General features: G+C 41.3%; 1 protein-coding gene across 1 annotated transcript in view; it reads right to left on the bottom strand.

Moving 5' to 3' along the window:
* shroom3 (shroom family member 3) overlaps window positions 1-18,520 on the bottom strand; it is a 47,337-nt gene extending 28,817 nt beyond the window's left edge. The window contains exons 1-2 of the mRNA XM_018755134.2: window positions 18,307-18,520; window positions 7,737-7,891 (exon numbers count right to left, since the gene is read on the bottom strand). Coding sequence (XP_018610650.1) covers window positions 7,737-7,891; window positions 18,307-18,450 — 299 coding nt within the window. The 5' untranslated portion in view covers window positions 18,451-18,520. The remainder of the gene's footprint in view (window positions 1-7,736; window positions 7,892-18,306) is intronic.
* Window positions 18,521-20,237: the final 1,717 nt, after the last annotated feature.

The raw sequence follows: 20,237 nt of genomic DNA, 5'->3' as shown, positions 1-20,237 counted from the left end.
GTGCCTCATGAAAAACCAGCTTCGAGCAGCTGTGCTCAAACTTTTGACACATACACATAAATATTATACATACACAAGTTATACACATTACACATAAACACATGCAAATAAATATTATAGGTTTTTTTTTTTTTTTTTAAATGAAACACGGTCTAAATTTTACTGTTCTTTAGAATTATCCAATACTGATTCAGAAAGCTATCCATTTCATGTGTGGTATTATTATTCTGCCAAATGCTTATGTTCAAATTAGTAACTATACAAAGACATCACAATCACAGAACAGAAGATATGAAAGACGACTGCGGTAAAAAGGTTCAGAAAATGCTAATTCTGTTTTTGTATAAGAAACAGGAGGGCAAGCGCAATTATGATATAGAGGTCAACTGCCAACATTTTGCTGCATTCGATAATAATACGCTTGTGATGAAGGCCTAATTTGGGGGTCCCATCCAAACAGTTTAGAGCAAGTGTCCGCCATTGATCAGTAAAGGATGCAGAGGGGACACCTATCTGTGCCTCGAATAAACAGCACACAAACAAACAAGCAAGCTGTGTCATGGCTCAGTCCCCTCCACTCAATTAGACTCGGAGGGCCCTCTCACCAGGGCCGCCTTCACAAAGGCCATCGTCTGTAGCTTGTCACTGGGGCAGAAGTAACCTCACTCAGTGACTGCTCTTTGTTTATTTTCTGTGGCCATCTTTTCGAATGCGATGCAGGAACAACTCACAGAGCCCGGCAGTGAGCAAACCAAGAAAGGCAGTTAGCAATATGTAGAACAGTGTTTTAAAGGAGCTTACTGACAGGTTCTTGCCCTGTGTCCAATACTGGTTTTGCTTGGAAAACGGGATCCAGGAGCTGCCATCGATCTGCTCGAGCATGTTAGCATAGTGCATTTAGATCCATCTCAGCACCATAACTAACGTCTCTTAATCCACACAAATGTAAGCACAGCACTCCTTTGAAGCTTTGCTAAACCTCTTTCTTCTGAGGTAACAGGCAGTATTTTGCCCCACATTAGCAAACTGGGTTTTGTCTTTTTTACTTACCAAAGGAAAATCACAAGCACATCACTTTGCAACACTGTGAGTGAACATGTTCAACTTTACTGTATAAAATGTGATACACTAATTAAAGCTACAGGTCTTCCGCATGACCAAAGAGATCACTATAGATACATGTCAGAGGTCACCTCTACGATAACATAGTCCACCCGAGGGGATCAGGTTGTACATTGTTCCACATTTTTATTTTCTACACTTCCAGTGTTTATTTATATATGTATGTATGTATGTATGTATATATATAATATATATATATACACACACACAAATATATATGTATATATGTAATATATACAGTATATACACATATATATGCCATATAAGCTATTTAAGCAATAATATATTGTCTTCATTAGAGCAAATGAGTGCTGCTTGCAAACAATATGAATGAAATCAAGATAGCTATTTATTAATTTAGCTGACACTTTTCTCCAAAGTAACTAATCATGGTAGGTTTGTATAGTCAGTTACTTATAATGATTTACTTATGAGTGCAACATAACGACTCTACCCACAGACCCATCTATTGCATATTTCACTGTTAAGGGAAGACTGCGTAAATACTCTTTTCTGTTCTGTTCCCTCTTTTCTCGTTTTCTGTTATTGTTGGTTGACATCCACACTGGGTTAGGAAGGCGGCTTCCTGAAAAGTGGTCTGTGTCTTAGCCTGAAGTTTGTGTTATTAGTACCTGATTCTTAATGAAAATGATTGCTTTTTGCTTTGTTTGATGTTCAGCACTGCCAGCATTGCTGAATGGATGTGAATGCCATCTCTGTGCTTCATATTAATTAGAAGTGGAAACAAAAAAACAGAGTGCTGACGAGAAGACTTGGCGCTTAGACATAACCTGGCATGGCGTTGTTAAATATTTACCACATTCCAAAGTGACACATTCCAGTTCATTTACACTGCCCTAAGGAGCCGGGGCGGACTGGGAGGTGGTCTCTGTGATTAGCAAGAAGGCTGACTCAGCCAAGCCGTGTTCAGCTTACATGTTATCTTGCGTGATTAGGTTATTTATCAAACAATCCGTAGAATATATTGCATGCTTTTGTAAAAGGTGACATCTTTCACATAGCTGCTTGACAAACTCTCTGAGTCGCATCTCTTATCCATTTGCTTGTGTTTCTTTTAAGATTCTGTGCTCTTGTACTGCGGTCATTCAGATTCCTTTGCTGTTTCAGTCTCTAGGTGGGTAATGATGCAGCTGAGGTTTAAACACAGCTTGCAAGTGTTGTTCAGGTTGTTCTGACTTCACACCATTTCGGCAAGGTGAGTAAAGTGCACGTGAGGCTCGGTGTTCAAAGGCACTGACAGTGTGCAGAATCAGTGTTATACTCATCTCCACATTATCTTTCCAGTCATAACGAACCCAGGGAAGTCTGCCCTTTCGTGATGCCACACCAGAACAAAGTTAACAGTTGGGTTCAGAAGGAAACGTACACTAATAGTTCTATGACTTCATTTCCAGAGTAGGTGCAACAATACGTTACTCCCACAATGCCTTCCCTCTAAGTGCTCTACCTTCACAGGAGGACTGCTGTGTCATGACTCCTGTGGTTGAGCAACTCCTCCACCTCCTTCTTCCCAAGCAGGAGATATGCTGATGATGTCACGCTCTGCCACGGCAACCTCTGAATGTGCTCACAGGTCTCCCACGGTAATGACTGCCGGGTCCTTCCGACTGTTTACCCAGGCGTGTGGAAAAGGTGTTTCAGTTTTCCTGGCCTTAGACATGCAGAGACCAACTGTTTGCTCTGGGTTTTGAGGAGTCAACACCTTGCCTACTTCATCATTACACATCACGATTTCTCAGACTGCTGGGAAAGATCTCCACGATCTGAAAGCCTCACTACAATCTGAACTCTGACCCAGGATGCAAATGACAGAATGTCTTAATCAGAGAAGCCTCTGCCAATCTACCTCCTCACCAACCAGCCGTCTCAAGTGAGAGGTCATAAACCTTGCTCAGCAGTCAGGCAGGCGAACCCGAGATGTGGAGGGCGTAAAACAAAGCTACCTGTTCCACAATGCTCACCATTATGAAGACAATAATAGCCTGGCTTGTGCCTACAAATTCTTTGTGCTCTGCCCAGCCCCTCTCGAGCAATAATGGAGACCTTCATGCATAACTTTCTCTCTAAATTTTACTTGTTACCTACAAGTACAACCTACCAGTTTTAAATTAGAAAATCTGAGAGGCACAATTATGTGTGCTGATTCAAAACCTTCAGATAAACAGATACAAACTCACAGTCAACTGCATAGATTTAAACAATATATCACAGGCAAAATGAGAGGGTAGGGATGTGTACCCTTAATATTTAAGTTAGGCTCTGTATAACTCTTCCTGAGTACTACTGCCAAAATTTTTTGCCCCCAGTATCTGATATGTTGTGACACCACTGCATAGTATTGCCCCTATATTACAAGGTCTATACTGTATTTTGATGTGTTCAACTATATAACCGGCACAAAAATTTAGAAGTCTACAGTAAAAACATGTAATTTTCTAATATGATTTTTTTAATTTCCTGTTCACCAATCAATGCTAAATACATCAGAACCTGACCTAACCCCTTCACTAACACTGCCAGCACCAACTTCCTTCTCAAGGAAGAACTAAATTTTACCAAATATAAGCACATTCACAGCTGGATTCTACCTGAAGAGAAAACATGAAGAATTTAATGTCCGACCTTAGTTCTGTTCAGGTATTCATTAGCTATTTCCACTCGTATTCTGGACAGAAGGTTTTAAAGCTTAATGAAAATCCAGATCACCTTTATAACCACAGTTTCACAACCATATGGTAAGATATTCTAGTCAAACAGCCAGCAGGGACTATATGGCCGGCCACATAGCTCCTATTCTCTGAGATACAGTTTGCTCAGTACATATTGACAATAATCCCCCTCTGTATAATATGGAGCTGCAGAGGTAAGGACAAACAATGCCACAACTGTTGTTACCATGATCTCATCACAATGGTTTCTTTGTCTCCAGTTTATGACAGCAATCAGGCAATAAGTGCAGTATTCCTATTACTGAGCCACCCTGGTGCAAAACACTTACTTAATGTGTGCCCCCTGCAGGACACTGTGATCAGTGACAAACCTTTGCCCACTTTTAGTTACGGACAAGCATGAACCACATGTATGAAAATCAGGGCTTTTTTTTAATGGTAAATCCTCACTACACAGTTCTCATAAATAAAGTTCACGCTAGAAAAAACTAGAGAGAGGTAATACAGGAGCTGAGTGTGTAGTGCTCCTGTCTGAAAGCTCCGGTGTTATGGATTTGAATGCAACCCTTTGCTCTGCGTGTGGAGTTTGGTTTGCATGTTCCCCCTGTGTTCTCGTTGAGTATCTGGTTTCCTCCAACATTTGAGATGCTAATGAGGCAAACTGGTGACTGTAGGGAAGTGAATGTGTACATGTGTCAGTGTCCTGTGATGGACTCAAAGGGTGTGTCCTGCCTTAAGCTTTCTACTTCCTGAGACTGGCTCAATATTAACACAACCCTACCTGTAGCACTTTTCAGCTGTGGTGCTTGAGACCCACTATCTATCCTTTTATTTGTTCTAGCTGACATTTTTAATTACAACAACATGTTTATTTATAGGAGCAGCAGCAACATCTATTATTATTATTATTATTATTATTATTATTATGAGCAAGCATAGAGTGGCACAGTAGTGTTAGAGCTTCACAGCCCCTTGGCTATGGGTTGAAATCCAGGTTAGTATGTACAGAGTTGTATGTTCCCCTGTGTTCACATGATTTCCTTCAGGTGCTCCAGTTTCCTCCCAGAGTGCAGAGACATGTTTATGGTGAACTGACAACTCTGAACTGGCCATAGGGAGTGTGTGAATGAATGAGTGTGTGCAGTAATCAGATAGGCTGTACCCTCCCTCATGCCATATACCTCTTGGAAAGACTGTGGATTACCACCACCCTGCAGTCGGGCAAACAGTTGTAATCAATTAACCATATTATTATTATTATTATTATTATTATTATTATTATTATTATTATTTTGCTAGATTTTTTTTGCTGATTACATTTTTTTTCTTTTTTTTTTCCCCAATATATACAGCAAGATATTTCATAGATATATGACTGGACATGGCAGCCAGTAAGGTCTATTCCACCTACCTATTCAATTCAATTTGTTTTTATGAACTGTTTTTCTCACCAGAGTGACACTGAGCACTGAACACGGTGACCAGTATTACTAGTTGGAGCACACTCACATTGTTGGGATGCACATAAAGGGAGAGCCTGGAAAAACTGATTCTGACTCAGACAAAGCAGCTAATTTGGCCAGAGGGCGAACGCGCTATTGTCATTGTCACCAACACACCTAGCACATTCATACTGACATACTAAGTAGTGACGGCAGAGATAAGAGAGAGTCGGGTTGAAGGGAGCCATGTAACTAGCTTTGGCACAATGCTACTGACTCTTCTCTTATCTTTAAGTGGGAATGCATGACTGCTGTGGACTGGGAGGGGAACCAAGTTGGCACAAATGGCTGCAGGTGGCAACTGTTAAAAAACGCTTAACTGCTCTCATGGCAAAAACCACCTAGTCCAAGTCACAGTGTCCAAACAAAACTTTCTGGTCACGTAGTCATGGTCCCATGTACTCCTGGGCATGCTTGTGTTTTGTCTAAGCTCTGGATTAATTAAGTTTATATGACTGAATTCTGAACATAAATTGGCTAACCGGTATTATTCAGTTTTTCTTTCAGTTATTACATTAACTAATAAAAATATTTATTACATTCATTATATTTTAATAATATAATAAATAATTTTAATTATTATTAAAATTAACTATTTCATATCCGTGAAAAAAGGATCTTACTATCCACACTAATCAATATTAGCTTGGATGATTAAAAAAAAGTACAGTTTTATTGAGGCAAATTAATTCATCAAATCCAGTTAAGCAAATAAACGTTACTACCAATAACAAAATCGTACATTTTAAGAATCTCATTACTACGCTTTACTGATTCAGTGTTTTGAAAGTTTAATAGCTCAAGCAAGCCAGATTTTGAAGTTTAGTATTATAATTACGAACAACATAGACTTCTCGAGAATAAAGTAATCAAGACATGTGGTAGATGCAAGATGCAAACACACAGTCTGTAAGAAATAATCTGCTGGTCTCTGTGTACAAGCACATAAAGTGTATGAGATAGGAAAGCGATCCAGAGAAAAGGACCGGATAGCCCAAAAACGACAGAAAGAGTCACATGACACAGGTCATACGACTAGGAACACATACAGACAAACCGCTACTTATGTAAATTTGAATTACGTAAATCCGGATTTCCGGAAAAAATCCTCAGAATACACATTATTTACGGATAGTGCTTTTATTTTACACAAAACTTCTGAAATATGTTACGCGCAAGTCGGCGTAACCAGACAAGGCATGAAGCTGCATCTTCCCAGTTCTCACATGTTTTGAGCCATGAACACATCTCCTCTCCGGCTTAATGTAGTGTAGTGTAGTGCTTTTTTCACATATTTTCTACCCTTTTCATCATTTACAATGCCTGGTGGTAAAAAAGCGCTTGAAGAAAAACGAGAAACATCTGGCAAGCGTACAGCAATTGATTTGGAGATGAAATTAAACATAATAAGGAAGTATGAAGGTGGACAAAAATTATCGTCTATTATAGAACGGGAACCAAGTTTTTAGCCGTATCGAATATGATAGTGAAAGATGCTGTATGTATAAAGAAGCATGTGAAAGGAACAGCTACCATGAAAACAACAACAAAAAATTATAAATTATAATGGAAAAATCATACATTATGCAACAACAGCACCCTCTTGTACGCCGGCATACTACTAGATATAAGGTAAGTTCGCACAATAAAATATTGTGCGCGTACTGTGTTCAGTAGTCAATTTTTTTAAATTAAATTTACACACACACACACACACACACACACATTTTCTGAACCGCTTGTCCCATTTGGGGTCACGGGGAGCCAGAGCCTAACCTGGCAACACAGGGCGTAAGGCTGGAGGGGGAGGTGACACACCCAGGACAGGACGCCAGTCCGTCGCAAGGCACCCCAAGCGGGACTCGAACCCCAGACCCACCGGAGAGCAGGCCCCGGTCCAACCCACTGCGCCACCACACGCCCCCATTAAATTTATACTTTATGGAAATGTAAAAACTAATTTCATTGACTAGGCCTATTTCTAATTACAGTATTTAATATGTCTGACATTTACTAGAGAATTACATTGCATAACTTTTTTATACATTTACATTTATTTGCTTAGCAGATGCTTGCAATCGCTTGCATACCTGTGTTTGCAACAAATGCGAAGGAAATGAGAGACTTGGGTCTATAATGGAGGGGAGGGAAAATCCGACATATGTAAATTTCAATTTACATAAGGGGTTGAAGAAGGGTTTATCTGCATAAGTCAAGGTGTGTCTGTATATGTATTTAATACCTCAGAATTTTGTTATGCTTACAGCAAAAATCTTTCAAAATAAGATTGCTCTTAAATTGTACACTGAAATATAAAATATTAAATTAAAGGAAATAGAGAAGAGAAATTTCCAAGTGTGCAAGTTCTGGATGTTGGCTGTGGTCATGCTCAAGACTTGCAGAAAGAGAACTGCATACATACCTGGTGACGGTGAGCCGAAGAGTCTTGTAGGACCCTTTGACCAGCGAGATGGCCTCTTGTCTGAAGCCACTGAGCTCCACCTCATTAATATTCACCACTTGGTCCCCAGGCTCCAAAGGATGTTCTAACAGACTTGCCTTCCCACCTTCCTCCACCTGCACAGAGAGTGGGACACGGTGTCCAGTAGCATGATGGGAACATGGTGAGTCACCGTACAGAATTTTCTTCTTTTACAACAGTACTAACAGGGTACCACACATCTTTAATATTACAAACTTTCTGATTTTTTACCTTCAAAAAAAAACATACAGGTGGTTACGGTATGAGGTTGTGTTCCATGAAACCCATCGGAAGTCGAAAATATCATAAGTCGAAAATGTATTTAATACGCCTAATACACACCTCTGCATGACAGACTGGGAGATGTGGATTGCTGCTGCTGCCCAGCATCACAAGAGAGTATCGCACCATGTATCGCTTGTCCAGGAAAAAACCAAAATTCAAAATTCGAAGTACGGTTTCTATTGAATGTCTATCGCCAGCTCACCATCATAAAGTCGAAAAAATCCTAAGTCAAACCATCATAAATCGGGGACCACCTGTACTGACATTCTCAGAAACACTTTAAAACACCCTTTATAGTCTCCTTTGGCAACAAAAAGATATGTGGGTTAGTACTGCTTCGAGGGAAGGAAATGAACTCATTAGTGCATTTCACATTAGAAAATAAGACTTTATGCCAGAACAGAACTGTTGACTTTGGTGCTCTGCTGTCTTACCTACAGTCAGATAACAGACAATAGTGTTTAGAAGTGTGGGTACTCAGATGCATCATTCAGAGCAAATATTATTGATACCTTTGTATTTTAACATTTTTTGTCAGACTGTATGCGAATATAGTATGCACTGAAAATAGCTTTAACCTGTATATACACACACACACACATTTTCAGAACCGCTTGTCCCTTACGGGGTCACGGGGAACCGGAGCCTACCCGGCAACACAGGGCGTAAGGCCAGAGGGGGAAGGGGACACACCCAGGACGGGACGCCAGTCCGTCACAAGGCACCCCAAGCGGGACTCGAACCCCAGACCCACCGGAGAGTAGGACTGCGGTCCAACCCACTGCGCCACCGCACCCCCAACCTGTATATAATTCTAGTATAATTACAAAGAAACAGTACAAATTCTACGGGGGGTGCAGTGGGTAGGACCAGGTCCTGCTCTCTGGTGGGTCTGGGGTTCGAATCCAACTGGGGTGCCTTGCGACGGACTGGCGTCCCATCCTGGGTGTGTCCCCTCCCCCTCCAGTCCCTAACCCTGTGTTGCCGGGTTAGGTTCCGGCTCCCCATGACCCCATATGGGACAAGAAGCTTCAGATGGTGTGTGTGTGTGCGCAGTACAAATTCTCATACATGTTCAGACACTGGAATGACCCACAAATAAAAAAACTGCAAAATAAACAGTATACAAATAAGTAAAAAGTGGTACAGACAGCTCAATACCACTTGGACAATAAGAGGTCAGTAGGTCAGCAAGGCCAGAGGTCAGCCACCCCATCAGCGAAAGGACTTATTATAAATTCTAATGGTCATTGGCAGAAATGACCTCCATTAGCATGTCTGTTGCTGAAGGTGCTCCTCTATCTAGCTGGATTGGTATGCAGAAGGTACGAGTAACTGTCCATGATGGCTAGGGGGTCCTTCTCTGTACTATTTTCTCTAGAGAGTTCAGTCTATTGCCCAGGACTGAGCCAGCTTTCCTGATTAGTTTGTGCAGTCTGCTGCATTCATGTGTAGAAATGCCATCATCCTAGCATACAACTGCACAGAAGATAGTGTCCCCAAAGACAGACTGTTAGAATATCTGACCTGTATGCTCCAAAAAACCTGACCCTCCTTGAAAAGCAAAGGTGTCTCTGGTATTTACATTTATGTGACACTTTTCTCCAAAGCAACTTACAACATTAAGGTTACAGTTATTTACCCCTTTATACAGCTGGGTAATTTTACTGGAGCAATTTAATGTAAGTACCTTACTCAAGGGTACTACAGCCTGAGGTGGGGATAAAACCTGCAACCTTTGGATCCAGAGGCAGTAGCACTAACCACTACGCTACCAGCTGTCCCTGGTATTTGGTGTGAGGGTCTCAGTGTTGTTAGTCCTCTCCAGCTTGTGGTCCACATGCACCACGAGGTACATCCACACCATCTCCAGTTCATTCTATCAATGGTCACTGAACACAGTGGACACTTTTACCTCCTGAAGTCCTCCCCCATCTCTTTTGCCTTGGGTATGTTGTGCTGCAGGTGGTTCCATTTGCACCACTCAAGGAAATCCTTCACCGAGACTCTGTACCTGTCCTCTTACCCTGATACACCCGATTATGGCTATATCATCAGAGAACTTCTGCAGGCGACATAAATAAACGCTGTGCCTAAAGTCCAAGGTGTTCAGAGCAAACAGAAGGAAGCCAAGACTGAGCTAATCATGGCAATGCTTGACACACAACCCTGTGACATAACAAACTGTGGTCTACAGGTTAAGATGTCCATAATTAAGGGCACAATGGATGTATCTATCTGTATGGACCAAAACAACTCCCCCAGAAGACAGGGCTTTATGGTGCTGAACATACTGGGAAAAAGTTAGAGTAAGCTCTCTTTTTTATCAAATAAATGAGAGTATCATCCACCAAAACATGGACTTGGTAGGCAAAACTGAAAAAGGCCAGTACAGTCCTGACCAGACATTTGAGGTGTGCCAAGACCAGCCTTTGAAGGGTCTTCATGTTTCACAATGGCAAAGCAACCAACAGATAGTCATTCAAAGCTGACGGTCCCCCTTCCTTGGGAATTGTAACCAAGTATTTTCCATATTATTGGGACCCTTTCAGACTCAGATTTAGGCTGAAATGAAAAGCATTTTACTTTGACTGGAAGACACAGAGACAAGCCACCTAAAGGATTTCCTTTTCCAAACTCATTAGCTGTTTTTTCTTACTACAGATGTAGCTGCAAAAAAAACTCTTACCATTTTAACATACAGAGATATCTAGGAAACTCATTATTCAAGTCCTTACTCATTTTAACAGTTTACAACTAGATATATGTAAAATAATCAAGGCTTTGACCAAATAGTCTCATTCATGAAGGACCTAATGTATATAAAATAAATAAAAAAAAAAGATTTCATAAAGTAAACTTACTAGTATGGTAGTGTGTATTGACAAGCTCAAGAAAGACAAAAATGTCATATTTAAATAAATAATTAGAAAATTAAAGAAGAATGGTACAAAACGGGACCAAAACACGAACACGTGAGTACCCAAGTGAGACTGTAGTGTATCAGACCACAACTGAGAGTGCAGGTACAGAATTCCCACAATGCAGTGAGTCTCAGTCTCTCTTAAACAGCTGCTTAGCACAGTTTTTAAATGTGATCTCATTTTGTCGCTCCAAATGGGACCTGATGTTGAACACTGGGTACATGAAAATCTGGACAGATTAATTATAAGTGATATTAATAATCATGGACAAGATATGCAAGAAACCAGAAACTGGGAGACTGAATAAAGTTAAATGAGTGTGTATTTGATGCTTTTGGGTTTTGAAATTCTTCTTGTAACAAATCATAATGCTGTATGGCACACCTACAGGCTGATCCATTGTCTTCAAGACCCTTGTAAAACCTCTCTGTCTAAACTGATCATTATCAGCAAGGACCAGGTTTTACAGTGTAGTCATTCAATAAATGAAATATTTAGAATAGTTAGTAAAACAAGCATAGCTTTTTTACACTCTCTTAGCGATAAGTTGTTGCACCCCTAGAAAAAGGAAGGACAGATTTACTTAACGTGGTGCCCAAAGGGCATGAAAAGGGGTCTTTAATTACAGATGTACTGCCAAGGTCCAGACAATGAACCTATTAATAAAGACTTGAACAAAGAAGCTAATTATTTTAACCTTTCCCCAGTCTGCATCCATAAGATGTACAGTAGGTCAATGCAGTACCATCCCAGAGTACTATAACCCATTAAACAAAATGCAATATAAAAATGAACCAAAACAAATAATCCAAAATATTCAGAGCCTGTATACAGTGTTAGTAAATTGTAAATTTGGATTTGTTGTCTATTTTTTATTTGCCTCTTCTTTTGTTACTTTTCAGACTAGCTGGGCTTTCCCAAATTCCGTTACTGACATTCCTCTTTTTACCCTCTTACTTGCTCTCTCTCCCCTGGATTTTTGCCAGAGTCCTGGGCTACATTCCGAACTGCACTTCCCAGCATTTCAGGACGGGGGGAGAGAAGCAGGAGCCTGGTGCAGCCTTGGATTTCTGCCCAATGCCTTGTCCTGTTGGGATCCAACAACACCAGCCACATGAAGTACCTACTCACTGCCCACCATAACAGTCATGGCTGACCCCTTGAGGAATCTCTCAGTCCAGATTCAACCTACGCTTGTAATGATTCCAAATACTGTTCTTGAACTCCCACACTCTCAGAGAAGAGCAGTTCAGGAGTGCACAAAACTGGGGAGGGACAGTCTGTAGGGTTGCAGACATAGCTCCCCCAGCATTACGGAAAAGAATATTAATTTCCAGCTCAGTGGAAGGATCTGTACAATGACATTTTCACCACACATAACCAACACCTTGCCCCTCAATCTGGAGCAAATCATGTCGAGCCACTCAGACCTTCAGATAAGACTGTGCCAAATTCTGACAAGCAGTTGAACATCCCAAGAACTCCTGCCTCTTATCATGCTGAGCACGAGGCCTAAAACAATCCTTCAGTTCTGCACTATCACCTTGTCATATTCACAGTATAATAGCTGTGGCTTAAATAATTACTCTGGCTCCACCAGTCCACAACATCATTCCATTTCAACACAGGAAACATTTAATAACATTTATATAGTACCAACAGCAAAAGTCTGAATAAGGGTTAAAGTGTACACAGAGTAACTAGAGCACAGGAGCTTTTTATCAGAGTTATTAGCACCGAAAGACAAGACTGTCCCTTGTTTTGCTTCAAACGGCTGTCACTTCTGGTGACGAAGATGGTGTCACAACAAAAATCACAGGCTGTGAGGCAGGATAAACCTTAGATGGAAATCACAGTTTCACATATTAACACAACAGGGACAATTTAGAGTTGTAGTTCACCTGATACATGTCTAAAACATGACTATAAAAGCATCTGGAAGAAACCCATGAAAAAAAACATGCAAATTAAGCCTGAATCAATGTCCAAATCCACCAGCCCAGGAGCTGTGAGGAACCAGCACTAAGTTCCATGCCTCTGTGCAGCCCCAGTCTAGTAACATGCCACATAAATCTTTTAAAAGGAATGCAGGGGGGTTTTCTACTAGTCTCAGTAAAGATATTTTTGAAACAAAGTTTCCTGCCATAGTTTAATAGTCGTATTTTCCCTGTCAACCGGGAGTGATAAGAAGGGAGTTTTGGAAACCTATTGTTCTGGCTGCTACATGTCCACAAATCGTCAGTCTTTCTGGCATGTGCCTCTATGGTTGCTTCACAGGTCAAGAATAAAAATACATCTCAAATCAGGAATATACGTTTCTTCCATCTCTCCTGAAACTTTCATTCACTACCCAAATGACAGACCATTTTAACATCTAACGCTTCTCTAAGAAATAACAGCTTACCTGTCAACAGAACTGAAAAATACACTTAAAATTAAATGTAAATGTAGATAAAAAAATAGTTCTTCCACATGATGCAGGATGAAGTCCAAAAAGGTGCAGTAATAAATAAATCAATAATCTGTATGACATTTTTTTCATTAGGGAATGCAGTTAATTCCAAGGCTGGGAGTTACCTGTCATGTTGAAATTAAAAGTAATTTGAAAAAGGCAACAATACATCTGTTGTTTTGCTTATCTTGAAAGGAACTTATCTTCAGAGAATGAGTCAGGAAGTGAAATGCCAGGTCTTTTAACTATACATGTTAGACTTTTTTGGATTTTTTATGGTCATAATCCTGGTGGCAGAAACAGAAATATATTATTGGACTTTTATTATGTACAGGAGACAGCAACTTGCAAAAACAGAGTTTTTTTTGCAGAACTGTTCAGTTAAAAATGAACAATGGTTGACAGTAAAAAATGCATACTTCACATATTAAAATAGGTACCATTAGCTGCATCACCACATCTGACTGTCCATCTATATCCATAATTGTTGCATGGAATATTCATCTTTCTCAGAAATGGTGGCACAGCAAGTAGCGCTGATGTCTCACAGCACCTGGGTGGTGCGAGAGGACATGGGTTTGATCCCTGCTCAGTCTGTGTGAAGTTTGCATGTTCTCTCATGTCTCTGTGGGTTTCCTCCCACAGTCCAAAGACATGCTGTTCAGGTTCACTCATAGTGTGTGAGTAACAGAGAGAGAGTGTGTGTTCCACTGATGCATGGATGTGTGACCCATTGTAAGTAGTGTACAGTAGTAGCAGTATAAGTCTCACACACACACACACACACACACACACACACACACACAGGCTGAAGCCGCTGCTCCCAAGTGGGGTCGCAGCAAGCCAGAGCCAAACACAGCAACATAGGGCGGAAGGCTGGAGGGGGAGGGGACACACCCAGGACAGGATGTCAGTCCGTCACAAGGCACCCCAAGTGGGACTCAAACCCCAAACCCACCAGAGAGCAGGACCCGGACAAACCCGCCGCGTCAGCGCGCCCCCGCGGTGTAAGTCACCTTGGTGAATAAGGTGTATGGGCTGGTTACACTACGTAGTGTTCACTGGAAGTTGCTTCGGAGAAAAGCAGCTGCTAAATAAGTGGAAATGTCTTTCTAGATCACTTGAAATAAAAACATCTCAAAAACCTTGACTGATGTTTGCTTAAAAATGTTGTTACCAAAGGCCACATTTGTACTGGAGGGTTTCACCAGCAATCTAGACAGGTCATAAATAGGTTATTATAGATCATGAAATCTATACCTAAAATCATTTGAAAATTATCTTACACCTGTTCTGTATTACACATTAATGGATTCAACTGTATTTTTTGCCTTTTTAATTCAGAAAATAAAGCCTATACGGACATGAAGTACAGCAGTGGTTACAGTAGCTGACTTTGAAATCAGAGGTTGTGGGTCTGAATTCCACCTCTGGCCGTGGTACCCTTGAGCCAGGTACTTAACCTAAATTACTCCAATAAAAATTACCCAGCTGTATAAATGGGTAAATAATTGTAGATAGCTTAATACTGCAAGTCCCTTTAGAGAGAAGCATCAGATGAATAAGTAAATATATTAGCTCTCAGAGTGAATTAGAGTGTTCAGAAACTTCTAAACTAATATCATTTGAGCTGCTTCTGGTTTAGAGCACAGATACTTTTCAGAAATGTAAATACAGAAAAAACCCATGCATTGTTTGGAAAAAAAAACTATTTATCTCTTATACCAATGACATGTTACATAAACACAGCTAACGAGTCTCCAATTTCAGAGTAACGTGAGTAACGTGCATATTTTCCAGCGTGCTGTAGAAAACCCGATTCTAAAGATGTTCAGCTGTTTACTCTGATGTCTTTTCCTTTGTTTTCAGTTGTGTGTTGATATTCTTTCTGAAGCAGTGCATGTTTTTATTGAACTGGAAATATGATTTTCTTGTTATCCATTTAAATACAAAAAACAAAGGCACTACTTGGACTGCACTTTATAGGACACATGCATTTCATATGATGTCATTTGCTTATCATTTGGGACAGCAGTTAGTGTAGTGGTTGGGGCTGTCACCTTCTAATCAGAAGGTCCTGGGTCTGAATCGCCATCCTGTTGTACTACCCTTACTTAATGAAGGACCCTAAACTGCAATAATAACTTTTCCCTGCTGTAAAGTTGATTTTCCAATCTAATATTCTAGATAGTAGTCTAATGATTTCGTGAAAGTCTCTCCTGTCTGGTCTCCCGACCACTGCCATCAAGCCTCTCCGGATGATTCAGAATGCTGCTGCGCAAGTTCTGTTTCACCTGCCAAAGCATTCCCATCTATTTCCCCTCCTCGTCTCTCTCCATCGGCTTCCTGTAGCTGCCCGTATCAAGTTCAAGGCTCTGGTTACAGCCTAGAGGACAATCAATGGATCTGCTCCCCAATACTTACAGGATCTGATTGCTTGCATCTCCCTAACCAGACTGCTACACTTCTCCACCTTAGGCTGCTTGGCTGTCCCATGCACAAGAGGTCCAAAACAAAAGCCCGAAAGTTCTTGGTTTTGGCTCTAATGTGGTGGAACAGCCTCCCTTCTCACTCAGAACTGCTGAATCCTTGCCAAAATTCAAGAAGAGTTTAATCTCTTTCAGACACATTTCTCTCCTGATCTGTCTGCTAATAAACCTTTACGACTTATCTGTTAAAAAACTCTGTTCCGTGTCAATTCTATATTCACCTATTTTTGTAACATATGCTAAAAACAGGGACATTGGACTAATTGAGTGTACTTTTTGAATCTGTATCTTTCTATCTATTGGTGAAAAGCACTTTTGTTTACCCTGAACTGTACATCGCTTTGAAAAGCATCCACCAAATACACACACACACACATTTTCAGAACCGCCTGTCCCATACGGGGTCACGGGGAACCGGAGCCTACCCGGCAACACAGGGCGTAAGGCCGGGGGGGGAGGGGACACACCTAGGACGGGACGCCAGTCCGTCGCAAGGCACCCCAAGCGGGACTCGAACCCCAGACCCACCGAAGAGCAGGACTGTGGTCCAACCCACTGCGCCACTGCATCCCCATCCACCAAATAAATAAATGTAAATATGTAAATGTAATCCTATAAATCACCATGGAAAACATACTAGCTAAATAAGAGTAAATAACCATGACTTATTTTACTGTCTTTATTATCCTTGGTATAACAATTAGGCAAAAAAACTGAAAAAATGTTTAGTATCAAACACTGATACTGTGTATCTCAACACTGTTTGAACAGTTAGTGTATATTGTATGTTGTACATATTTGTGTATTTATTTTATATTTGATATAGGGGGGTGCAGTGGTGTGGTGGGTTGGACCGGGTCCTGCTCTCTAGTGGGTCTGGGGTTCGAGTCCCGCTTGGGGTGTCTTGCGACAGCCTGGCGTCCCGTCCTCGGTGTGTCCCCTCCCCCTCTGGCCTTACGCCATGTGTTGCCGGGTAGGCTCCGGTTCCCCGCGACCCCGTATGGGACAAGCGGTTCTGAAAGTGTGTATTTGACATACTTGTTGTATATAATTGTGTATTTAGCGCATATAAAGCGTTTTGTATAGTGGCACAGTGAGTAGCGTTGCTGTCTCACAGAGCCTGGGTGGTGCGAGAGGACATGGGTTTGATCCCTGCTTAGTCTGTGTGAAGTTTGCATGTTGTCCCCGTATCTGCATGGGTTTCCTCGGGGTGCTCCGGTTTCCTCCCACAGTCCAAAGACATGCTGTTCAGGTTCACCCATAGTGTGTGAGTGACAGAGAGAGTGTGTTCCACCGATGTATGGATGAGTGACCCAGTGTAAGTAGTGTATCTAGCAGTGCAAGTCACCACGGTGAATAAGGTGTGTGGGCTGCTAACGCTACATCGTATCTATTGGAAGTTGCTTTGAAGAAAAGTGTCTGCTAAATAAATTAATGTATGTCTCAACAGTTTGTGTATTTTTCTAATTACTATTTCCTGGTTGTTTTTCCAGCTTCATCTCATATCTTTGCAACCTGATGAACTGAATGAAAACACATCAGAACAGTACTCAAGCGCTAAGCAGGCACGGACTGCACAGTGCTCTTTAACAGTGGAGAGAGGACGATGAGGGGTATCCTCTGCTAGAAATCATGAATGACTTCATGCCAGAAAGGGCTGGACTGCATGTCCTCAGCGGCAATTGTCAGCCCTGTTAGTACAAATGTACGAGCAGACCACGCTAATCATAGGCCCGCAGATTAGCGGACATACTTTTGTCAGAACAGGAAAAGAGGTTCACCAAGGAAAGAATCTTCCTGAATGGCCTCATTCATGGCAATTAAGATGTGAAAGGAGGAAGAAGTAAAACATGCGCATGGGTTTCAGGACTTTTTAGATGAACACTTCATTTAGGACATCTTAAATCTGATCATATTTTTTATCAGTTTCTCATCATCCTTACTGGCGACATCATTAATGTACTCCCTGTACTTTCCAATACGTACTAATATGTATAATATTTCGTGCACCTTTTCGCATACATAGTATTTGGAGGAGAGAAACTACATGAACACATTATGCATACACGTCATGTCGAAATGCCTCTAAACAGAACCTCATAACCTTATGAGAAATAGATACATGTCTAAAAATCATACAAGAGATCTTTTGTGTATGCACCCAAAATACAGGAGCATATACTGTATATATATATATATATATATATATATATATATATATAGAATATATATATAGAAGTCAGCCATGTGTCTTCTGTAATGGGAAAGGTGTGCAAGTTTAGGCAGATTTATTTACCCAGGACAAAAGTTTTGGCAAAGATTTCATCATATCGCAGTTAGTGGGGATGTGTCACGCTTACCTTGGATATGATGAGCGGCTCCCCATGTTCAAGACCACCTTTGAGAGTGAAGCCCCAGGGGGCTCCTCCTTGGAGGAGCACCTCCACATAGCGGAGCCCCCCTCTGCGGAACACCGCGCTCGAGCCGCACGCGCTCCTCTCCATGGGCTACAGCACGAACACGGCTGCGCCTCAGCGATCCGAGCTCAAGCAGCAACCGAGAGAAAACGCACAAGCAACGACGTCTCCCCCCCTCCTTTCGCAGTCACTCCGAGTGGGCAAAAATCACGGCCGTGCGCGGTTAGGTGACAAAACATTTCCACGCATGTTTCTCGAGCAAGAAAGGCAGTTTGGTGCCGTGGAAACCCTACATTTTGTTCGGAGTTCTCCCTCAACGTTCACCCAGGCAGGGATGCTGAGAGAAACCCGAGTCTGACGAGTGATTGAATATACTGAACAGCAAAAACTTTTTTTTTTATCTTGCCTTAGAAGTTCAGTGCCCAAGATCCGGTGGAAAGCTTCACTTTTGATCGTTTGTCAGCCTTTTCTCCTCTTTTTTTCCGAGCGCATTTTACCATTACAATAGCATTTGCTACAATCCATTGGACTGAAAGAAAAGGCGAGCGCTCTCGCAAAGCCAGCCAGCCTCTCTTTCTTCGGGATTACTTCACTCTCGCTGTCTTTCGCAACAAAAAAATAAGTTCGCGGAGCAGCGTTAACACTTTCGTTTTCTCGCTTTCATTCTGCCTTCGCGGTTCCCTTCGTCACAACTCTTCTGCGGGATCCCGCAAAAAAATGTCCAAGTGGAGAACGCGCTCTCTGGATGCGCGAGCCCACCATCGGTCCCCACGGATGCGGAGTCTTCTCCCCCCCCGCCCTTCTCAATTCAAGCAAATTGAGCCGCGAGAGCGCATGCGCGGAGCGCGCGCCTTCTGCTCCGTCTGTGTGTGTGTGTGTGTCCTCATAGCTCCGTCAGGTCCCATTTGTCACACAGAGTAGGCGGAATATTTTTTTAATCGCAATTTCATACCAGAAACGAAGAAAAAAATCTCATCTGCATTACACCATTTTTTTTAAAATTCACTTTGTGTTAATGATACGAACCTGGGAGTGACATTTTATCCCGTTTCTACCTCAGGTTTCCCGCCAGGAGCATTGAAAACGAAACAATGGATTCCCTGTTTATAAACACGCGGATTTCAGGTTTCACAGGAATGTCTCAAAATTTCATTGTGGCCGAATGTCTAAACTAAACTAACGACAAGCTCTGCAAAACTCAGTGTAATGAAAATGCGTTTATCCATACGCAGACTTCAGACGTAAAAACTAGTGCGAATTTTAATTAACTCCATACACAAGTTGTCTAAACAGGCTCAAAATTCTTCTTCCGTCCAAACTATGCGCCATAAACATCGTGGAAATATTTCCCAGTTCCTGAACCCACGCAAAACGGAAGATACAGTCTATTAACAAACAATGTATTATTCATACATAAATCCCGTAATTGGTCTGAACACAAAAAAGGTAATTAGAATTAATCGTTTGTCATTTCTGTTTGAAGTCATAATAACAGCGCTTTATTTTTCGTAAAATTAACTGCTGGATGAAGTGAGAAGCAAAATTATAAACGTACACATTCTGCATATCCTTTCACTATTTAATTAATATAGGGTTTTAATTAAAATATATTAATTAATTAAAATAATGTTTCCAGCAGTGACCATGGCCAGCATACACAGGGTTACTCCAGGACTGCACTCCAGAGTGGCTGCTGGATCATACATTATATTTACTAGTACATAAAAATAACAAAAATCACTCCACGTGATTAATAGGCTCATAGAAACACCAAAAACCATTATAAAAACGTAGCAACAAACTTAAAGGTAAACTACATTATACTGACTTACCATTTAGCCATTTTACCTTAAGAAACCTACAATACCTGACTG

The sequence above is a fragment of the Scleropages formosus genome, chromosome 6, assembly GCF_900964775.1.
Source record: "Scleropages formosus chromosome 6, fSclFor1.1, whole genome shotgun sequence".
NCBI lineage: Eukaryota > Metazoa > Chordata > Actinopteri > Osteoglossiformes > Osteoglossidae > Scleropages > Scleropages formosus.
The sequence above is the reverse complement of the archived record's forward strand: the minus strand, read 5'-3'. Positions and strand labels throughout refer to the sequence as shown.